An 18,047-nucleotide genomic window follows, 5' to 3' on the forward strand; every position below is an offset into this window, starting at 1 on the left:
CCCCTGGGGAGGGGGGAAGGATAAGAGGGATATAAGGACATATGGATTTGCAAGGACCATATTTCCTGGCAAACAAAAAGCTATGAAAAGAGAGATTTCCCAAACCTTTAGGGAAGAAGACAGCCAAGGACAGGCCCTCAATCTTCGCTAGTGCTAGCTGAATTAAGAGGATTCAATTACACTATTGGATTCATCAATATCTCAATATTCAGCCCTGATTAACTCAAGGGGCGGAAGACAATTTTCCCCTTGGTTTTAAGAGAGGGCAATTGTACGTGGCAAGAGCAATGGCACTTAACATTAATTAAAGGAAAGTCTCATTCTCCTAGTGGAATAAGTTTTCTGACTTTTAAGGGCTCCAAGAGAGTAGCTATTTTGCTCCAGGCAGAATGCAGAATTGGAGTGAAATGCAAACCAGGACACTGGTGTGTGTTTTCATAAGGCTAATTTATTCATCAGAAGGGACTGTTCTTTATTCTAAGATTAGGTCCTTCTTACCTACTATTTTGTAATAAAGCGTCCTTTGTTTTGTGAAGAAAACTATGATTTGTAACTTTTGATGTAAATTTTTTAGTTATATTTATTTTTTAAATAAAATATGCATGCTTGAAGCAGCAAAGTTCAGTAACCCAGATCAGGGAAACAGGTGTACACAGATAAAAATCTCACCAACACACACACACACACACACACACACACACACACACTCCCACATGCACAGACCCTCACAACTTCTCATTCTCAACCTATCTTGCAATGGATGATTGTGTCTGTGGAGCAGGCTTTGAATTTCACATTACTGGATTTCAAAGGTAGCAGAGAAAAGGAAGGGACAAGGGACAGGAGTTTTGAGGCATTGCCAGGAGGGACTGATGAAACCTCCCAGAACCAGCATCATTCCATGGCCACTACCAAAAGCTGTGTGGAGATTGGCAGCTCAGGCCTTGCTCCTCTGCAATCACTCTGGCAGGGTGGTTCTTCCTGCCATCGGCATTCCTGGCTCCCAGCTAGTCACTTCCACCCTGGGTTCTTGGAGGTAAAGCCTTAAGTAAAGTGGAAGGGCATCGGCTTGTGTGCAAACCCAGGTAGTGCCAGCACATAGGGCTTCAGTGTTGTTCATAACTGAGAACCTGCTCCAGGAGCAGGGTTGCCAATTGCCTGAGCAACTGGCCAGCTGGAATGGGTGTGCTGCACCTGACAGCTGGCAAACCTGTCAGTCACATGACTACTTTTAGGTTGAGAAGTGAATTTTATCTCTATAATTATGGGGATATATAACATGCTCCCTGAGTGGAAGAGCTGATTCACTGGGCCACATGGAAGGAGTGAAATAAACTGGCTTTTATGTCCAGATAATTTTTTCTGTATTTTGGACAGGTGAAGACTGCCGGTGGGGAATCCTCCTAGAGGGCCGCTGGTTGCTCTGACCTCTAATAACCTCTAACTCTATCGAACCACTGATGAGCAGTGATTCCAAAGTACCAGCCCTGGATGGTCCCTGGCTTTCACCGCTGAGTTTTCATCAATTAATAGTAAGTGGGGGAAAATTAGGACATTCATTTGCATAAAATTAATTTATTCAGCAGAAGGGACTGTCTTTTATTCCAAGATTAGGTCCTTCTTTTTTTTGTTGTGATCAAGCATCCTTTTTTTGGTGACAAAAATTGTGATATGAAACTTTAGTTAGATTTTAATTTTTAACATTCATTTTTCCCCAAATTAAAAGTTGGCAACACACTATCCATTTACTAAAAAAAAATTACATATTGGTGAAAGCCAGATTTGGGGACTCACTATGTGGAGTATTGGAAAATATCTAGCTCAGCAGTTCTCAAACCTGTGTGGGCATTAACTACCTGGAGGGTCTGTTTAAACAGAGTTTGCCAGATCCCACCCCAGAGTTTCTGATTCAGCAGGTCTGGGGGGTGTGGGTCTAAGAATTTGTATTGCTAAGAAGTTCCCACACTTAGAGAACCACCAGCCTGGATTTTTGAACTCTGATCAAAGGGTCCTCATCTATAGGCAGAAACCCAGGACCCCCTAGACAGGTATGCAGAGATACAGCCCCAGAGTCTGCAGTAGATTTCAGATTTCTTTCTCCCTGCTGTTGAGTGGCAATGATGTGGTCCCATGGAAGGAAAATAATTACATGACACTACAAAGCTCAGAGTTCCCATTTTTAAACTGCAGGAAGAAAGAATGTTCTAGGCTATCTGCCTGAGATGTCAGCCCAGAGTCTGAAAGTGTCAGGAAGTTTCCCACTCATGGTTTATTTTTGTCTTTGATGGCCATGTGCTATAAGGAAGGTATTCCAAATTCAACTTCCATGGGCCCTGGGGTGACAAGAGGAAGGAGTGAGATTGGGGGAGGCGGGATAAAGAGTCTGTCTGGGACATGCTTATCTGAACACTGCAGGGTTAATGTGACTTCTAAAGGGTTATGTAAAAGTGTCCTGACTGCAAAGAGTTTGCTTTTTCTACCCAGTATATCCTCCAAGGCTATGCTCCCTTTTTCTCATTTCTCTTCCAAATTAAATCATCACCCTTGTGTATTTTAATGTTTCTGTAATGCTTTGTTTAAATTCGCACTTAACACTGAACTTGCACTTGGTTTGATATAGGGCTAAAAGAATCCTTCCTATAATCCCTCTTCAAAAGCATGCATGTTAAAACAGAAAACATACAAAAAAAAGCAAATAAATATAAGTAATATATATCTTGAGGAATATTTAGCAAATAATAGAATGTCACTGATCATAAATTTTCAAAGAATTTGAATTACTTCTTTGAAGCAAGTCAACCATACTTGGATCTGCCATTGACTCTACATTATCATTATAGGATACATTAAACCATAATGAATAAATATGGTAGAGATCAAGCACATAAGTTATGTGAAATTCTTTTGGGTCATTAGTAAAAGACAACTGACAAAATTAGGCTCCCTGAAATAGCATCTGGATAAATAATATGAAAAGCAGATATCAGAGCTTCAAATTTATATCTTTCAGGAACAATGTCAGCATTCTGTTTACGCTCTGTAGATGCGCCAGATGAAGCAAGTTCAAAGGGTTTATTTGGATAGTTTTGTAGCAAGATATAATGTGATAAAGAAACAATCAACCAACCAAAACTCAGGTATCCTACATGAGAGAGCCACTTACATTTGTCCTGCAAGGAATCGTGGGGCACTTCTCCCTGAGGGCTTTCTTCCAAGTCTCCATAATGTAGGACCTTGTGATTTGGAGAAAGCCGGCAATACCAAAACTTGTCTGAGGAGAAAAACACAAGTTAAAAAGGTGATTCCAGTATACAAAAATATTGGCACAGTTATTTCCTAATACTCTAACCTGGAGGAACAGGTAAGAGTTACAATTCCTTTGATTTTTAAGTCTTGAGAAAGCATGAATTCTAGTGCCCTGGGCAGTAAAACCTCCTTCTGATTTTGATATTTTTGTATCACCTGCCCTGCTTGATATGTATTTGGTAAGCATTGGTAAAGTTATCCAATCCTCCAAGCCCAGAAGATTTTCTGCAGTGGTGGTTTCTAGAGGGTATTTAACCAGTATCTGTAACTGCCCAGGGGACTATTCCTTAGGTCTGACAAAAGTGGATAGGGAGCTGAGTGCAATGACATGGCCTGTAATCTCAGAACCTTTCATGGCAGCTACTTGGGGGTTGAGGAAGGAGGATCACAAGTTCAAGGTCAGGTTGGGCAATTTAGTAAGACCCTCTCTCAAAAATTAAAAAAAAAAAAAAAGGGCTGGGGGTATAGCTCAGTGGTAAAGCATTGTCACGTGAGGCCCCGGATTCAGTTCCCAGTCAGTACCACCACCATCACCAGCACCACCACAGCAACAAATTGGGGAGGAAGATGAAAGAGAAACAGCTTTCTTAAAACTTTTTGACTTCTACTTTCCTCTCTGAGGGTTTCAGACTGCTGAGATAGTTGTCTAAGAGGTCACATCTTGCTTGAACTAACAAACCCCACCCCTCAGGGGTTCATGCACACAAAGACCAATGAATGAATTACTAGGGACTAGTGATACACACAGGTGGCAGGAATCATGAGAGGATCATTTGAATGATCTCTTCCCTAATATCTTAAGTTTAGCTTCCTGAATGGGTATGATCTGGACCTTAGGATTATTCTTACAAATGATTTCCTCAATTTTACCCCCTCAACCCCTAAAGGTTATTAATGAATAGGTCTGTGAGACTGGGAGAAGGAGGTAAGAGCACTTTGTATAGATCTACAGATGTATAGATAAGGAACTTGAACTGCAACATTCCTGTTGCTCACACCACCTCCTCTAGGAAGGCTTCCCTTGATCATTTCAGCAGAAGGGCCTCTCATCCTCTGAACTGCTCCAGCATGTTCTTTGTACCTGAACACAGATTGGACTGGCACTACTGGTGCCCTCATGTTAACCAGCTTAGTATTTCCCTGCATCTGCCATGGTGTTAGGGAAGCAACTCGCCCTAGTAGGTGTGCTGTGAACAATAACAGAAGGGAAAATTGGCCCTGATGGTGTGTAGAAGTCAGGGTCTCTCTGCTGAGAGCCACTGTCCTCATAATTGCAATGTTCCAATCCCTGGGTGCAGGCCTGGCACATAAATGCTTCATAGTTGGTGTTGGCTAAATTGATCAGTGAAGACCCAAGGGGACAGGTTAGAGCACCACAGGGAACATGGCGTCCTTTATCTACAAACCTTTGAAGCTTTACACAGCGGTTAATGCTATGGTTTTGATCAAGTCACCTCATTACTGTGCTTGCAATTCAAATTGTTTTGAAACCACTCTGACAAAAAAGCTCTCTGCTACGTTTTAAGAAAAGTGGAATTACTTTCACTGCAAAATCATGTTTTAACGATATTTCCTCTAATAGTCAAAAACATTTTAAGAATGGAAGTCAAAGCCACAATCAAGGAAAATGCCCCGACTTGAGCCACAAAATCTAAGGGCCTCTGTGATTCCTATCCTCCCTCATCTGCAAAGAGGGCTTGAGAATTCCCGAGCGTAGTCAGAATATGGCAACCCACATATTTAAAGGAATCTGACCTCTGTGGAAAAAATTTGAAATGGTGGGGAAGGTCATTTAATGGCTAGGAAAACATATGGAATTGCTCAGTTTTCAACATTATATATACACAAAGCTTGGGGTTGTTTTTCTGGGAGAGTGCTTCAAAGGGAGAAAAGTTATTCCTGGAGTATCTGACAGCCATTTTCATTAGGCAAATGGGCGATTACTGGTTTTCTGTAAGGAGAACACATTTGGGAATTTGATTTGAAATTCTCAATACAAATTGTGGATTCCAAAGGAGGATGCCATCTTCTCTGAGCATCCAATGTGCTCCTGGGGACCTGGCATGACAGGTTGTGCTGGCTGTCTCCCCACAAGGACTTTTCATCTGGTCTCCATGCCCCATGAGGACCATAATTTTCTATATGGGGTTTTCCCTCCTCTGCTACCTCTGAGGTGGGATTTTGGGCTAAGTGGGTGACAAGAGTAACAGAAAGCAGGAAGTCAGCGAGACATGACACTTGGACAAGGTGATCGTATGCTGAATAAGGTCTTAGTTTGTTCTTTTAGGAATCCTCTTCTCAAGCTGGGAGGGCTCAAGGGTTGTTGAGCATTGGTACTGGAAGACAAGGAGTCAATAAGGCACAACAATCAAAGAAGATTATTTATACTCAGAATATTTTAAGGGGAGAAAAGAAATTTAACTGGCACACACAGTTTAGTACATATATGAGTAAATTGCACAACATTCATTTGTAAGATATATTCATTTGTGAGACTTTGAAATATTTTGCTGCTTATACGTTCAGGAGAAATGTATTTATCCAACAAATAATTGCAGGGTAGCTGCGATGCAGACAGCATTCTACTGGGTGTAGCAAGAAATCATTAGAATGAATGGCAGACATGAGAGAGAAAATAGAGAAGCTCCAGGGAAAGGAGTTCCCTCAGTTCTTCATGGTGGCTAGGAGAAAGATGGCAGAAATACTGGTTTCCCAGGTCTGGGAAGTAGCGATAAAGACAAATCAGGAATTTGGGATGTAGTATATGGAAAATTAGGAAAGACAGGATCTCCCGTGCAATATCTTCTTGTGTTCATAAACTGTCAGGGAACAGTGACTACTTATCAGGGTTCCAGCAGGCAAACAACCATTTTCCCTGCAAAACTGCCATGGACGCTTAGTTAAAAGAAACACAAAAGTCCGCCTGGAACTCTGCCATAACCATCTGGTATGGCATTGACAGAATATCCTTCCAGGAGCTTAAATTCTCTTGATTTATACAACACCACTCTCCCCTGGGTTCCCTCCTACCTCTGGCTAATTCTCTCATCTTATACAAGTTTCTCTTTCTCTGTCATCTTCCAAAATGCATCACCAACATAAGTGAAGTGTTCAGCTCCTCTTCATCAAACAGGAAGTCTTGGAGGGATGACAGAATACTGGAAGAAGGGGCTGCAAGGCTGACAAGCTTGCCTTGACTAGTAATCCAGTCAGCTAGCATGGGGGTTGAAGGCTGGAGTCCAGCTTCGGAAGGTTCAGAGGCATCATCGCCATGCATTTCTACAGAAGGTGGGACTGCAGGAGAGCCCAGCTGTCAGCTACCACCAGCACCGCACACTGACAGGTTGGTGGAGACAACTTTGGTGTCAGCCACCAGCAGCAGCTTGATTTGCAGTTTCTTTTATGGTAAGAAAAATGTACTTTTTCCTTTCAAAACCCAGCAGGATGTTACTAGTTCCTCAATCCCTCTGGGCAATGAAAGAGTGGATTCCGTCACTAAAAGCAATTAGTAGGAAGTGATGAGAACATTATCAAAGATTGTTTACTAGTGTTTAAGGAGAAAATAAGCATTAATATGGAGGTCTTCTAGTCAATTACGAATGAGAGTATGTTAATAGCCATCTCTTCATTCTGAAACTCAAAAACATGGAGACAATTTTGTACTTCAATCTTTTCCTCTGTGTGTGTGTGTGTGTGTGTGTGTGTGTGTGTGTGTATGGAAAGGATCAAAAGAAAAAACTGGTTTCAAAGTTCACAAACCTGGTAAGAAGGGATAATTAAAGCTACCCCCAAAGTCACATAGATTATTATGGAGCTAATAAACATTGACAACTAGAATTCTTGCAGCGTTGTCCAACAGAACTTTCTGCAGTGATGGAAATTCTCTATATCTGCTTTATTCAATAGTGAGGAAACACATTTCAAAATTTCCTTCACTTTAATTAACTTTACATACAGGTAGCTGGCCATCATCAGGTCTTTAGGGGAGACTGGCAATAGCTCCCATTGGTGAGGGTAACATGCTGGCCATTCTGTGAGGCACAGAGCACAGCCAGAATTGAGTCCTGATGGATTCTGCTAGGGAAGCAGAGAACATCCTTGTCTTGGACATAGAGCTCACAGTTGGCAGCTGGCTACTGACCCAGAGGGCCCCTAGAGTCCTATGTTCAGGAGGCAGAGGGTTTATTCAAACTACCTTCTTAGAGCACTTTCACTAGGATTTCATGTTTATCCTAGGCTGACCAAAAATGTGCCAAGTTTCACTGTGTTTAGGAGAAGGTCTGCTTCCTGCCTGAGATAGAAACATTCCAAGTCATAAAATGGGAAGGTCTCAGCAATGCCTTCAAAGGAAAATGTCACCTTCCAGGTGATGAGATGTGCAACTTCTCTGTTGGTCCAGTAAAAGAGAGGCGAAAAACCAAAAAACAAACAAACAAAAAAAACCCACACAGCTTTAGATAGAGATGAAGGTCAGCATACCTTTCAAATCTTTCTCACTTCACTGCATGTTCAAAATCAGAGAATATAGAACTCATTCTCCCTAGAGACAACTGTCTCTTCTCACAGCTCATGAATTCAGAGGCACAGAATACATGCAAATATGACTTGGGATGCCTTGAAATCACACAGACCTGGGTTACACATCTGGTTCCAATACTTATTACCTAGAGGTCTTGGTCTAATTATAAAAATGCCCTGCTTTTCATTTATTAAGTAATGGTCATAAATGCATGAATAAAACACATGTAAAGTACATATGAAGTCATAAATACATGAGTAAAATTCATATAAAGTATCCATCAAGCATCTTCCACAGGGCTGGCTGGTTGGCTCTCAATAAATCATCAAGTCTTCCTGCTTTTCCATTCAATGGTGGTCTCTCTCATCCACACTACAGGTCCTTCCACATTTGAGAAACAGAGGTTATTCATTATTTTGATTTATTGAAAAGTACCCCTTTCCTGAAAATGAACTAGCTTTTTACTTGAAAAATATGCATTTATTTATATCTACCTTTTTGTTAAAATGAGTTACAGTTAGGTTTAATAAAATATTTAAAAGAAATTTCAATCAAAGATAGAGGAAGAAATAGTCTGATGCCCCAAGGGTTTATATGGTACTGTGTCTGAATATCCCATTGAGTTCCAGGTTTTCTGACTGGGCCACAGAAGTCAGGTAAGGAATATCCTGTTGGCACAAGTGGGGAGGCAAGCCTGTTCTTTGGGGGTGGGATGGGGCAAGTTTTATCCAGTGTTGAATTCCAAGGTCATTTTGTCATGCTGCTCACTGAAATGAACAGTGTCCTGGATAAAAAAACAACTTTCATGTTATCATTTCATGAAATGACTCTTAGTGTTTAGACCTCATCTCTCATTAAGACCATTTCAATGCAAGTGATTCTGAAAGACCATAATTTCTGAAATATAGAAAGCAGAAGGCAAATCCCGAGACTACAGATTCTCATAAAGCAAATAATGGCCTCAACACAGACATCTCCTGGGATTTCTTTTTTGCTCTCTTCTATGGGAGTACAGGGAACACAGAAACAAGGTAGAGCCTTGGATTCCATGGTAAGGACAGTATGGGGAATTTGGTATGTGACATCCAAAGCCACTCTGCCTCCTGTGTTTAAAAGTCTATATTCTGAGTTACAACAAGTTAAAATTAAGAATACACATCATTAATGAATGTTTGATTAATGGGTCAAGTACCATACTTAGTGCAAAGGATGTATAATTTTATTTAACCCCTGAAACTATTTGATGCTAATCAGAAGTATCCCTGCTTGATAGGAGAGGAAACAGAAGCACAGAGATGAGAAGCTTGACCAAAGCCACCCAGCTCTTGAGTGAGGAGGCAGGGACTTGAATCCAGCTTCACATGGGTTACTGCCTCCCATTTCTAACATGCCTAGTATTCCCAGAAAACCAGATTTGTCTTGTTTGCACCAAACCATTTAAGCAGCAGAGCTGTGGATGAGAAGGGTAGAATGATGGACAAGAATCAACCAAGGGGTCTCCCTCCACATGTGGCACAGGAAAGGACCCTCTGCTTCTCCCCTTTCCAGGGGCTGGAAGCTCCTTCATACTTTCCTCTATGAAGTTAATTACTTAAATCCACTCATCTGTGTCCTCCTCACTGTTGGACAAGCTTAAAGGGAGAGTGGGAGTGAGGCCCTGGTTCCTACACAGGCAGCACCTGTTCTTTAACTTGTCCTGACTCCTGGCAGGGAGGTGTCCCTCCCAATGTGAGATCTCCTGCGGAAGCAAATTTCTCTTAAAGGGATTAAAGTTGATTTTATGTCACATTCTCATTAATCTGTGTAAATCTAAATGGAATGTTTCGATGGGTGATAGGAAACCAATTTCAGCACAGTCTATTTTGAATCCCTATTTTTAAGCACAGAATCAGTCATCCATTTTGAAATCCACTTACCAAGCATTCAAAAGCCTCCCTTTCTGCATGTGGAAGGATGATCTTGTATTAAACACAGATGGTTGTGTTCCCTAGGGAGCTCAGCTAATACATTTATCATGTAGATGCTAATTTTTGTTGTTCATTAGGTAGCTCATTTCTAGAAAGTTGAAAAAAATTTTGAGATAAGGACTGAACGCTTTTATTTAAACAAAAAAAAAGCTGTAATTATTTCATCTAGAAATAGGATTATTCTGGTAAGTCTCACAGTGAAGCAGACTGGAAGGTTAAATTAAATTTTAAAAATTGGGATTTAACCTGGGCATCAGAGGAGGTGACTATTGGTATTGTTCTATTTGCTATCTCTCATTCCCAGACTTCTGTGCTCTTTGCTCAATGTCAAATAATTAAAAACTTTCTAAGTCACCTTGATGGGAGCCCTATATCCTGAATATTGCTCTTTCCAAAGGCAATATAATCAGGGCATATAATGGACTATGTAGCTGACTGAGTTCTCTGAGCCTCTAGTGCTATCCTCCCTATAGATGGGAACTTGTGGCCCCGAGAGGTGACATGTCCTGTTTGAAGACACTGAGGTGGTTAATTGAAGAGCAGAGAAGTCTAGAACCAAATCTATTCACTCTCAGCTCACTGCTTTTTCCCTTCCTAATCTTCCAGAATAATAGTGGCTGCCTTTTGTGTTGTTTTTGAAAAGTGACATTCGTGAGCACCTTTCTTCCTTGCAATACCCTTAGGAGATGGGTATGATTATCTAAGGTAAAAGGCACCCAAGTTCACATGGCTGGACAGAGGTGGAGGCAAGCCATATCACCTGGTTCCAGTGTCCTCTTCTGGCCACTGTGCCATCTGTCTTTTTGGAACACCAGTTACTCTGACGTGATGCCCAATGCCAGGTCTGCAGTGAGTAAGGAGGGCATGAACTCATCCTTTGGTGGGTGCATGGGAGAGGTGCACCCCCTTCCACTGCTCTTCCTAACGTGAGCCTTTCTTGTCCCAGCTGTAACTTAGTCCTTTATTATTCTGCCCCTTTTTCTCTCCTGTGGCCCAGCATAAGGCTCACTCTGAATCTCACAATTTCCTTCCTCCAGGAAGCTCTGCCTTTAGAAATTCCTCGATGTGATTTTTAACGGCGGCATTAAAATATTTCAAATGTACTTAATATTCAGTACTGAGAAGTTAAAGAGAATGGCCAGGGGGATGGGTTGAACACAAACACAAAACATTGATTGTCATTAGTTGTCAGTTTTGTGTCTGAGCAGGGCATCCGTCGGGTTTCCAAAATATCTGCCAGAGTTTCCCCTGGGCTGTAACCGATGTGCCTCCTTAGTACACCTGTTAATGCCTTCATGCATTCCTGGCTCTTCGTCCATCTCTTTACCTCTCCCCAAAACTTATTTTTCAGTTTTATTTTCTGGCTGCTTGTTTCTAGGGCAGTTTGATAGGGATAACTTCCATTATACAATAAGCAGTACGTCAAGAGAGCAAGAATGTGTTCAAGGTGGACAAACAGCTGGAAATGCTTCCCAGCTGTGGGATCTCATCTACCGGCACCATTTTTACTGGACGTTTTCGGGTCAAGAGATTGTAAAGACAATTCACAAATCAGTCTTGAAAATTATGGAAACTAGTTCTACTTCCCCTAATTCATTGTTACTCATATTCCAAATAAAAACCTCTGATCTGGAAGAGAATCAGTGTTGGGTATTTGAGAACAAGGGCCATCTATGCTGAAAGCTCTTAGTTCCAATTCACTGGTGGGTGCCAACTTGCCTGATAGCACACATTCATGGTAAGGACGGACCATGGAGCTATGGAGGACAAATCCTGCTCTTCTGTGACTTTGGGCAAGTTACTTCACTCCTCAGTGCTAAGTTTCCTTATCTGTAAATGCAGCATTATCACAATAGCTACTACATAGGGTAACTGTGAAGATTGATAGCATTAATACAGTTATGCATTGCATGATAATGGGATATATTCTGAGAAATGTGTTGTTAGGTGGTATCATCATCATGTGAACCTCATAAAGTACGCTTACACACAAACTAAGATGGCTACAATGTTGCCAGTTGATAAAACCTTATGGGACCACCACTGTATAAATGGATCATTGTTGACTGAAATGTTATGAGGCACATGACTGAATAAACAACATGTTTTGAGAGAAGTGTGGCATATGGTAAGCGCACAGTACACATTAGTTATTGTTGACACCAACAGCTTTCTGTCATTAAATGACAAACAATGGTTGTTCAGTTCCATGGGCCTTTTGATAATTCTGAACTTGGTTCTCCCCAGGTGGGCATGGAAACAAGGACTTACCTGGACTGCTATTCCTGTCCTGAGAACAGTACTGCTAAACCAATATCATGCCCTTGTGATATCCCAGGGAGTAGACCACTGTTGACCCAGTTCAAGCGTAGAGTGTCCCCAAACACTACCTTGCCTCCGCCGGGCGTTGAGTTTCCTAAAGCAGGTCCCTTCCACCAGACGGTTCAGGCGTTGTTGTTTGATCAGCTCTAAGATTTCTGGCTGGATCTTCTCCTTTAATTCCCTGTTAGAGGATAAACACATGTTCCACCATGTGCCTTGAGAAAGAGGGATGGTCTGATTGGCCTCACAGGAAGATGGGCAGAAGAGTGTGAGCCTCTCCCTTTCATGAACCCATCCCAGACCTGCCAACTTGGTGCTTTAGAGAATCATTTATTAAGTATCAGTGGCCAGGGTTATGTGTCACTATGGCACTACAGAGCCTCTGACATTTACAGTCTATCCACAAAAGTGCCAATGACTTTAGTGATGTTTTTCCAGAACAAAGTATTCCGTGAAATGCCTTCTTCTATTTTACAAAGGCACAGATATAACTAATGCAACAGTCCAGGACAGTAAATCCCTGGCCATTTTTTTTCCCTTGCAGAAAGTTAACACCTAGATTACATTTGTGATCTGATCAAACAGGATTATCAAGAAACTGTGTGATTGCTATTCCACAGCAAATGTAACTTAGGTAAAACATGGGATTACTTTTTGCTTTCCATTCCATCTCTCACAAGTGGGAACCACATATTGTCCTAGATTCTAGTCCACAGAGATTGAGATAATAATGGGATAAATTAAACATTATTTGCATCTCGTCTCAGGCTAATAGGATGTAATTTAGTTTCAGATGCACTATGCTACAAAGATATTATGAAAGAGTGCAATGGGTTTCCTACTTTTAAAGAGGTTTTTATTTTTCATTTTTTGTTGGTTCGTATTAGTTATATATAGCATTAGGATTCATTCTGACATAAATTATATGTATGGAATATAATTTGCTCCAATTCAGATCCCAGTACTAACCCTTCCCCTTCCCCCTCTCTCTCTCCCTGTTCCCTTTCCTATATGCTATTGATCTAAAAGAGATTTTAAGATAGGAAATTCTATGTATTTGAGCCTAATAAGCCAGAGATGTTCTAGCTGAAGCTGCACATGGAGACACAGAGTCCAACCCTCAGAGCTATGCTGGAAGTATTGACTGGAACATAGAGATAGAACTCAGAAGACTAGAATTATAGTCTAGGCCATGCCCATGACTAGGTTTTCACGTAGCTCATCTAAATCTTAGTTTTCTTATTTGTAAAATGGGGCTAAGAATCTTTCCTGGAATCAGACATAACTTTCCTATGTTCATATATGAATACACAATCAGTGAAAGTCCACATCATGTACAACCACAAGAATGGGATCCTAATTAGAATAATTCATACTCATACTCTATTTATGTGTAATATGTTCAAATACACTTTGCTGTCATATACACCTAAAAAATTAAAATATGATACTTTAAAAAATTAAAAAAAATAAAGGAACATAAGGAGGAAAAAGTTTGAACATAATGTTTACTAACATTCTGAGTTATTTTCATTTTTACTGTCATTATTTATTTCATATGCTTATGCTTAAATTTTGCATTTTTGTTGTCAATATTTTATTGGAACCTATTTGTAGTATTCTATCATGTGAAAAATATAACTGGAAAAAAAATAAAAAAATAAATCTTTCCTGGGAAACTGCTGTGACTCCCAGAGGAGACGGGGTGAATGTGGTGTCTATAAAGTCTGGGTGGGAATGCAAGACATCACTGATTTTGCTTTGGTGATCATCTCTCCTTTCCTCAGCTGAAGCACTCCACATGCCCATGATACACTGGAGTAGAGACCCATTATGTTCATCAGTTTTAGCTTTGACTTTGTACTGGATTACAGACAACCTGTGTGCCTGATGCCCTGCCCAATGAGGAAGGCAATGATGCTCTCCAAGCACCTTCCCTGAGTCTGGTAACATGTTATGCAATCTAACTGACACACCCTAAATAAAACAACTTTTGAGGGCAGGTATTAATATCATCATTCCCATGTAACCAGTGGGGAAACAGGTCATGGAGTTTAAGTGTAGGATAGGGTACAGACTCAGGTCTGCCTCATGCAAGTGTCTTCTCTTTAAACATGAGCTAAAAAAGATAAGATTTACATGAAAGGATTCAGCCATCTAACAGGGTATTCTAGTACTGCACTAATACATATTTGGGAGCTGATTCAACCCTCCTATCATTTGATGATGTTCAAAGTGAATACTTATAAAGCATAATATGAAAATTCTGCCCTAGTAATAATATAGCTTGGAACATTTGTAAAGGTTTCTCTACACAGGTCTCTTAGGGTCTCATCTCGGGCTTTCAAATAGCTGAAACTATTTATCATCGGCCTTCAGCTTTTGTAAAATGGACTCAGTAAATTGCAGCTTTGATGAACCCTGCACTGAATGGAGAAGAAGGTGAGGAATCGCCTGAGTAGTCACACACAGCAATAAATCACTGCTGCTGGCTTCTAAGTCCGGGCGACTGGGGTGGAGGGGAGAGGTAGAGATGGGACCCGCAGATGAAACCACAGAATGAGTTTTCGAATTTCAGCAACTCTTAGGTTATAAATGTGTCTTTAAGTAATAGTTTCACTAGGCTGGGTTGACTTTTTAAAAGGGAAAGGAAGATGCAGAGACTAGAGGAGGAAATTCTCAGTAATTTTAACTGATGGGTAAGACTCAGATATTCTTGTCATGGCATGCTTCATTACAGAACCATCCTCAGGGGATAATACTATCAAAAGTGAATCTGCTGCTATAAGAGTTACCAGTTTTTTTTTTTGTTGTTTTTAACCCCAAAGTCTCCAAAACCTGATTGAGCAATGAGGGAAAATGAGCTAACATTTCTTTTTCTAATGGATTTCTTTTTCTTTTTTTGTGATTGGACTCAGAACTATAAAATTTGCACATACTAAGAAAACAGTACTTCCTACACTATGCTTCTGTGGCTGAGATCTGACCTCCCGGGTAACTCAGGTAATAACAGTATGGGCTGCAAATGAGTTTTGAAATTCTTAGCTTGGGGTTGGTGAGGCTAGGGTCATGGGTTCAGTGACTCTGCTTTGATAGCTACTCCTCTAATTCTACCCAAAGAATTTGTAAATAAAAAAAGGAGAAGGGGGGATAAAATAGTGTATGAAGAGAAATTCAATCTAGCACCATTTCTGGAAAAGAGTTACAAGTCCAGGTCCAAAGAGGTCACTGCAATACACAGAAGACAGATAGCACCATTAAAGCAGTGAATTCCTTCCTCGACCTGGAGTATGTTCACTGAGCTACTACCCACTGTTAACCTAGAACAGGGGTTGGCAAGTTTTTTCTGTTAAGGGTCAGACTGTAAACTCTTTAGGCTTTGTGGGCCATATGGTCAATAAGCAAATAAAGCTTACTTTACAAAAACAGGTGTGGGCACATTTGGCCAAAGAGCCAAATGAGTTTGTGGCTCCTTGGTCTAGAAGCAGTTTGCATAGACTTTGGGCTGATTGACAGTGTCAGTTTCATAGAAATTGATCTGTTTTTGTCTTGATACTGAAGGGACTCAGGATTTGGTCCTTGAACATCTTTTGTTCTTTCTATGTCAGACAGATGACTTTAAATACCAACTTCACACTGACAGCTTCCAAATTTATTTTTCTAACTTAGACCTATCTGATGAACTTCAGATTCATTTGTCTGACTGCCTGCTTAGTTGTCTCACAGTTTTGACATGTGCAGAGCTGAACTTCTGATCCCCTTGTCCAAATCTGCTCTACTCAGTCTGTCTACTCACTCTGTCCTTTAGTTATTCAGGTCCAAACTTTGAACTCATCCTTGACTCCTCTCTTATAACTGCATCTAATCCATCAGGAAATAACATGTCTCTTATCTTCAAAATATATCAAGTTCATAGTAAAGATTCTAATCACTTCTCATCACCTCTTGCTTGGATTATTGAATGAGCTTCCTTAGATCCTCCTATTTCCAAACTTGTTTCTTTACATCTGTTCTCAGTATAGCACATCATGTTAGTCTTCTGCTCAAAGCCCCTCAATGGCTTCCAACAAGACCCTGTGTAATCAGACTCCTGACTACCTTTTAGAGACCTTGCCTCCTATTTCTCTCCTCCTTGCCCATTCTGATCCAGACACATTGGCTTCTTTGCTATTCACTGAACACTCAGATCTGATCTGATCTCAGGGACTTTGCAATGATGGTTCTTTCTGCCAAGAATATCCTTCTTCCAAATACCAACATGGTGTGCTCCCTGAATCCCTTACCATCCTAATTAGACAGATCTACTCTAACTTGTTTTCAAAACTCAAATTCTCCATTCCCCTTATACTGCTTTATTACCCAATGAATGAATTCCTTCTTAATATGATGCATCTAATTTAGCACATGTGTTGTCTATTTCTCCCCATTAAAATATAATCTACATGGGGCCGGGGGTTGTGTCTGAATCATCAACACAGGGACGAGTGGCTGGCATGTGGCAGACCCTTATTATCAGTTGAGTGTTTAAACACTGAACATTGTATACCTGACCAGACCATCAGGTCTGTGTTAGTTATGGGTGAGAAGGGTGTTGGGAGGATGCAGATGGGCAGCATAGGCATTAGCTGTATTTCTGGCTCTGTTTGCTTTCACTTTTCTTAGCTCATCTATGTGTACTGTGTTTCTGAGACAAGGTGAGGTATGTACAAATAAAATCACGGTATCAATTTTACCATTTACAAGTTAACAGTATCACAACTTGTTAAATTTTTATTTAAATAAGAGTGATCTTTCCCTTGAGTGGATATTACATGCTTTGCATGTGCTAAATGCTTTTTATACACTACATTATTGAATCATAATAATGCAATGATGTAGACACTTTTACCATCTTCATTTTTAGAGATGAGGAAAGGAGGCTTAGAATGGGGTAGGTAACTTGCCCAAAAAGACACATTTGTAAATGATGGTGTTGGAATCTGACCACAGGTGTGTCAGCTGCCTGGTCCAGGTTTCAGACATTTTCTTTCCCAGTGTCACTGGTTGATTGTCATCGCCTCTTACTTGCCTCCATAACAGTGTTAAATGATCTATTTTCAGACTATTCAAGCTTTTTATCTCCATTAGTTGGATTAATTGGGTAGATGGACTTATCTTCTCTATTGAGTTATACTAAGTAGGTAATAAAAATATCTCCTCTTTAAAGTAATTAATCAAGAACTAAGAAATAAAACAGAACTTCTTCAACACACTGAATATATATTCCCCAAAGAGTTGTTTGCATGGAGTTTACACTCGTTTTTAGGAGACATACTGTTTTTATAAAAATGGAATGTGCGCAAAAGGGATCTGATGGGGCTGAGATTTGCCACTGTGCTTGCTGTGTGAGGCACACAGAGGCAGCCATGCTAAGGGCAGAACCCCGTGGGGATGAGGTAGTGGTGTTCTGCCCCATGGCCAGTGGAGTTCCACACTGTGTGCTCTGTGGAAACCCACCTATGCTTCCCAGAATCAAGCACTGAGCAGTTTGTGATAACCTTCCTCACCTCCATCCCCCACCCTCAGCTTTTAAAGCCTGGAACAGCAGAGGACCAGGTGTCTCTGGGTGTCTGCCTGACCCCAGCACCTTGGGCAGGGCCTGGCATGGAGAAGTTGCTGAATACCTGTTTGTTAAAGGAGTAAATGAACAAAAGCATGCATGATCTCCCTTCTGTCTTGGGTATCTTGGATTTATCAGATGAGCCATGTTGGCAGCATTTAGATTTTATCCACAATGAGTTCCTATCTAGTAGATCACTGAAATAGACAAAACATACCCTGGTTCTTTCCTGCTGGTTCCAGAGACTGGGAGAACAATCCCTGGACTTCCTGTTTGTGCTACAGCTTCTATCACCTCTTTATTATTTTACTGCAGCTGTATATACCCAGAGATC

The 18,047-nt window shown here is 40.8% G+C and overlaps 1 protein-coding gene across 6 annotated transcripts in view; it reads right to left on the reverse strand.

Annotated features, from left to right (window-relative positions):
* The window catches only part of Elmo1 (engulfment and cell motility 1), a 565,472-nt gene that overhangs the window by 21,979 nt on the left and 525,446 nt on the right, over positions 1–18,047 (reverse strand). For all 6 annotated transcript variants that reach the window (XM_047560130.1, XM_047560134.1, XM_047560131.1 and 3 more), the window contains 2 exons: positions 12,183–12,295; positions 3,164–3,271 (listed from right to left, as the gene is read on the reverse strand). In XM_047560130.1, coding sequence (XP_047416086.1) covers positions 3,164–3,271; positions 12,183–12,295 — 221 coding nt within the window. The remainder of the gene's footprint in view (positions 1–3,163; positions 3,272–12,182; positions 12,296–18,047) is intronic.

This window comes from Sciurus carolinensis, chromosome 8 (assembly GCF_902686445.1).
Source record: "Sciurus carolinensis chromosome 8, mSciCar1.2, whole genome shotgun sequence".
NCBI classification, from domain to species: domain Eukaryota; kingdom Metazoa; phylum Chordata; class Mammalia; order Rodentia; family Sciuridae; genus Sciurus; species Sciurus carolinensis.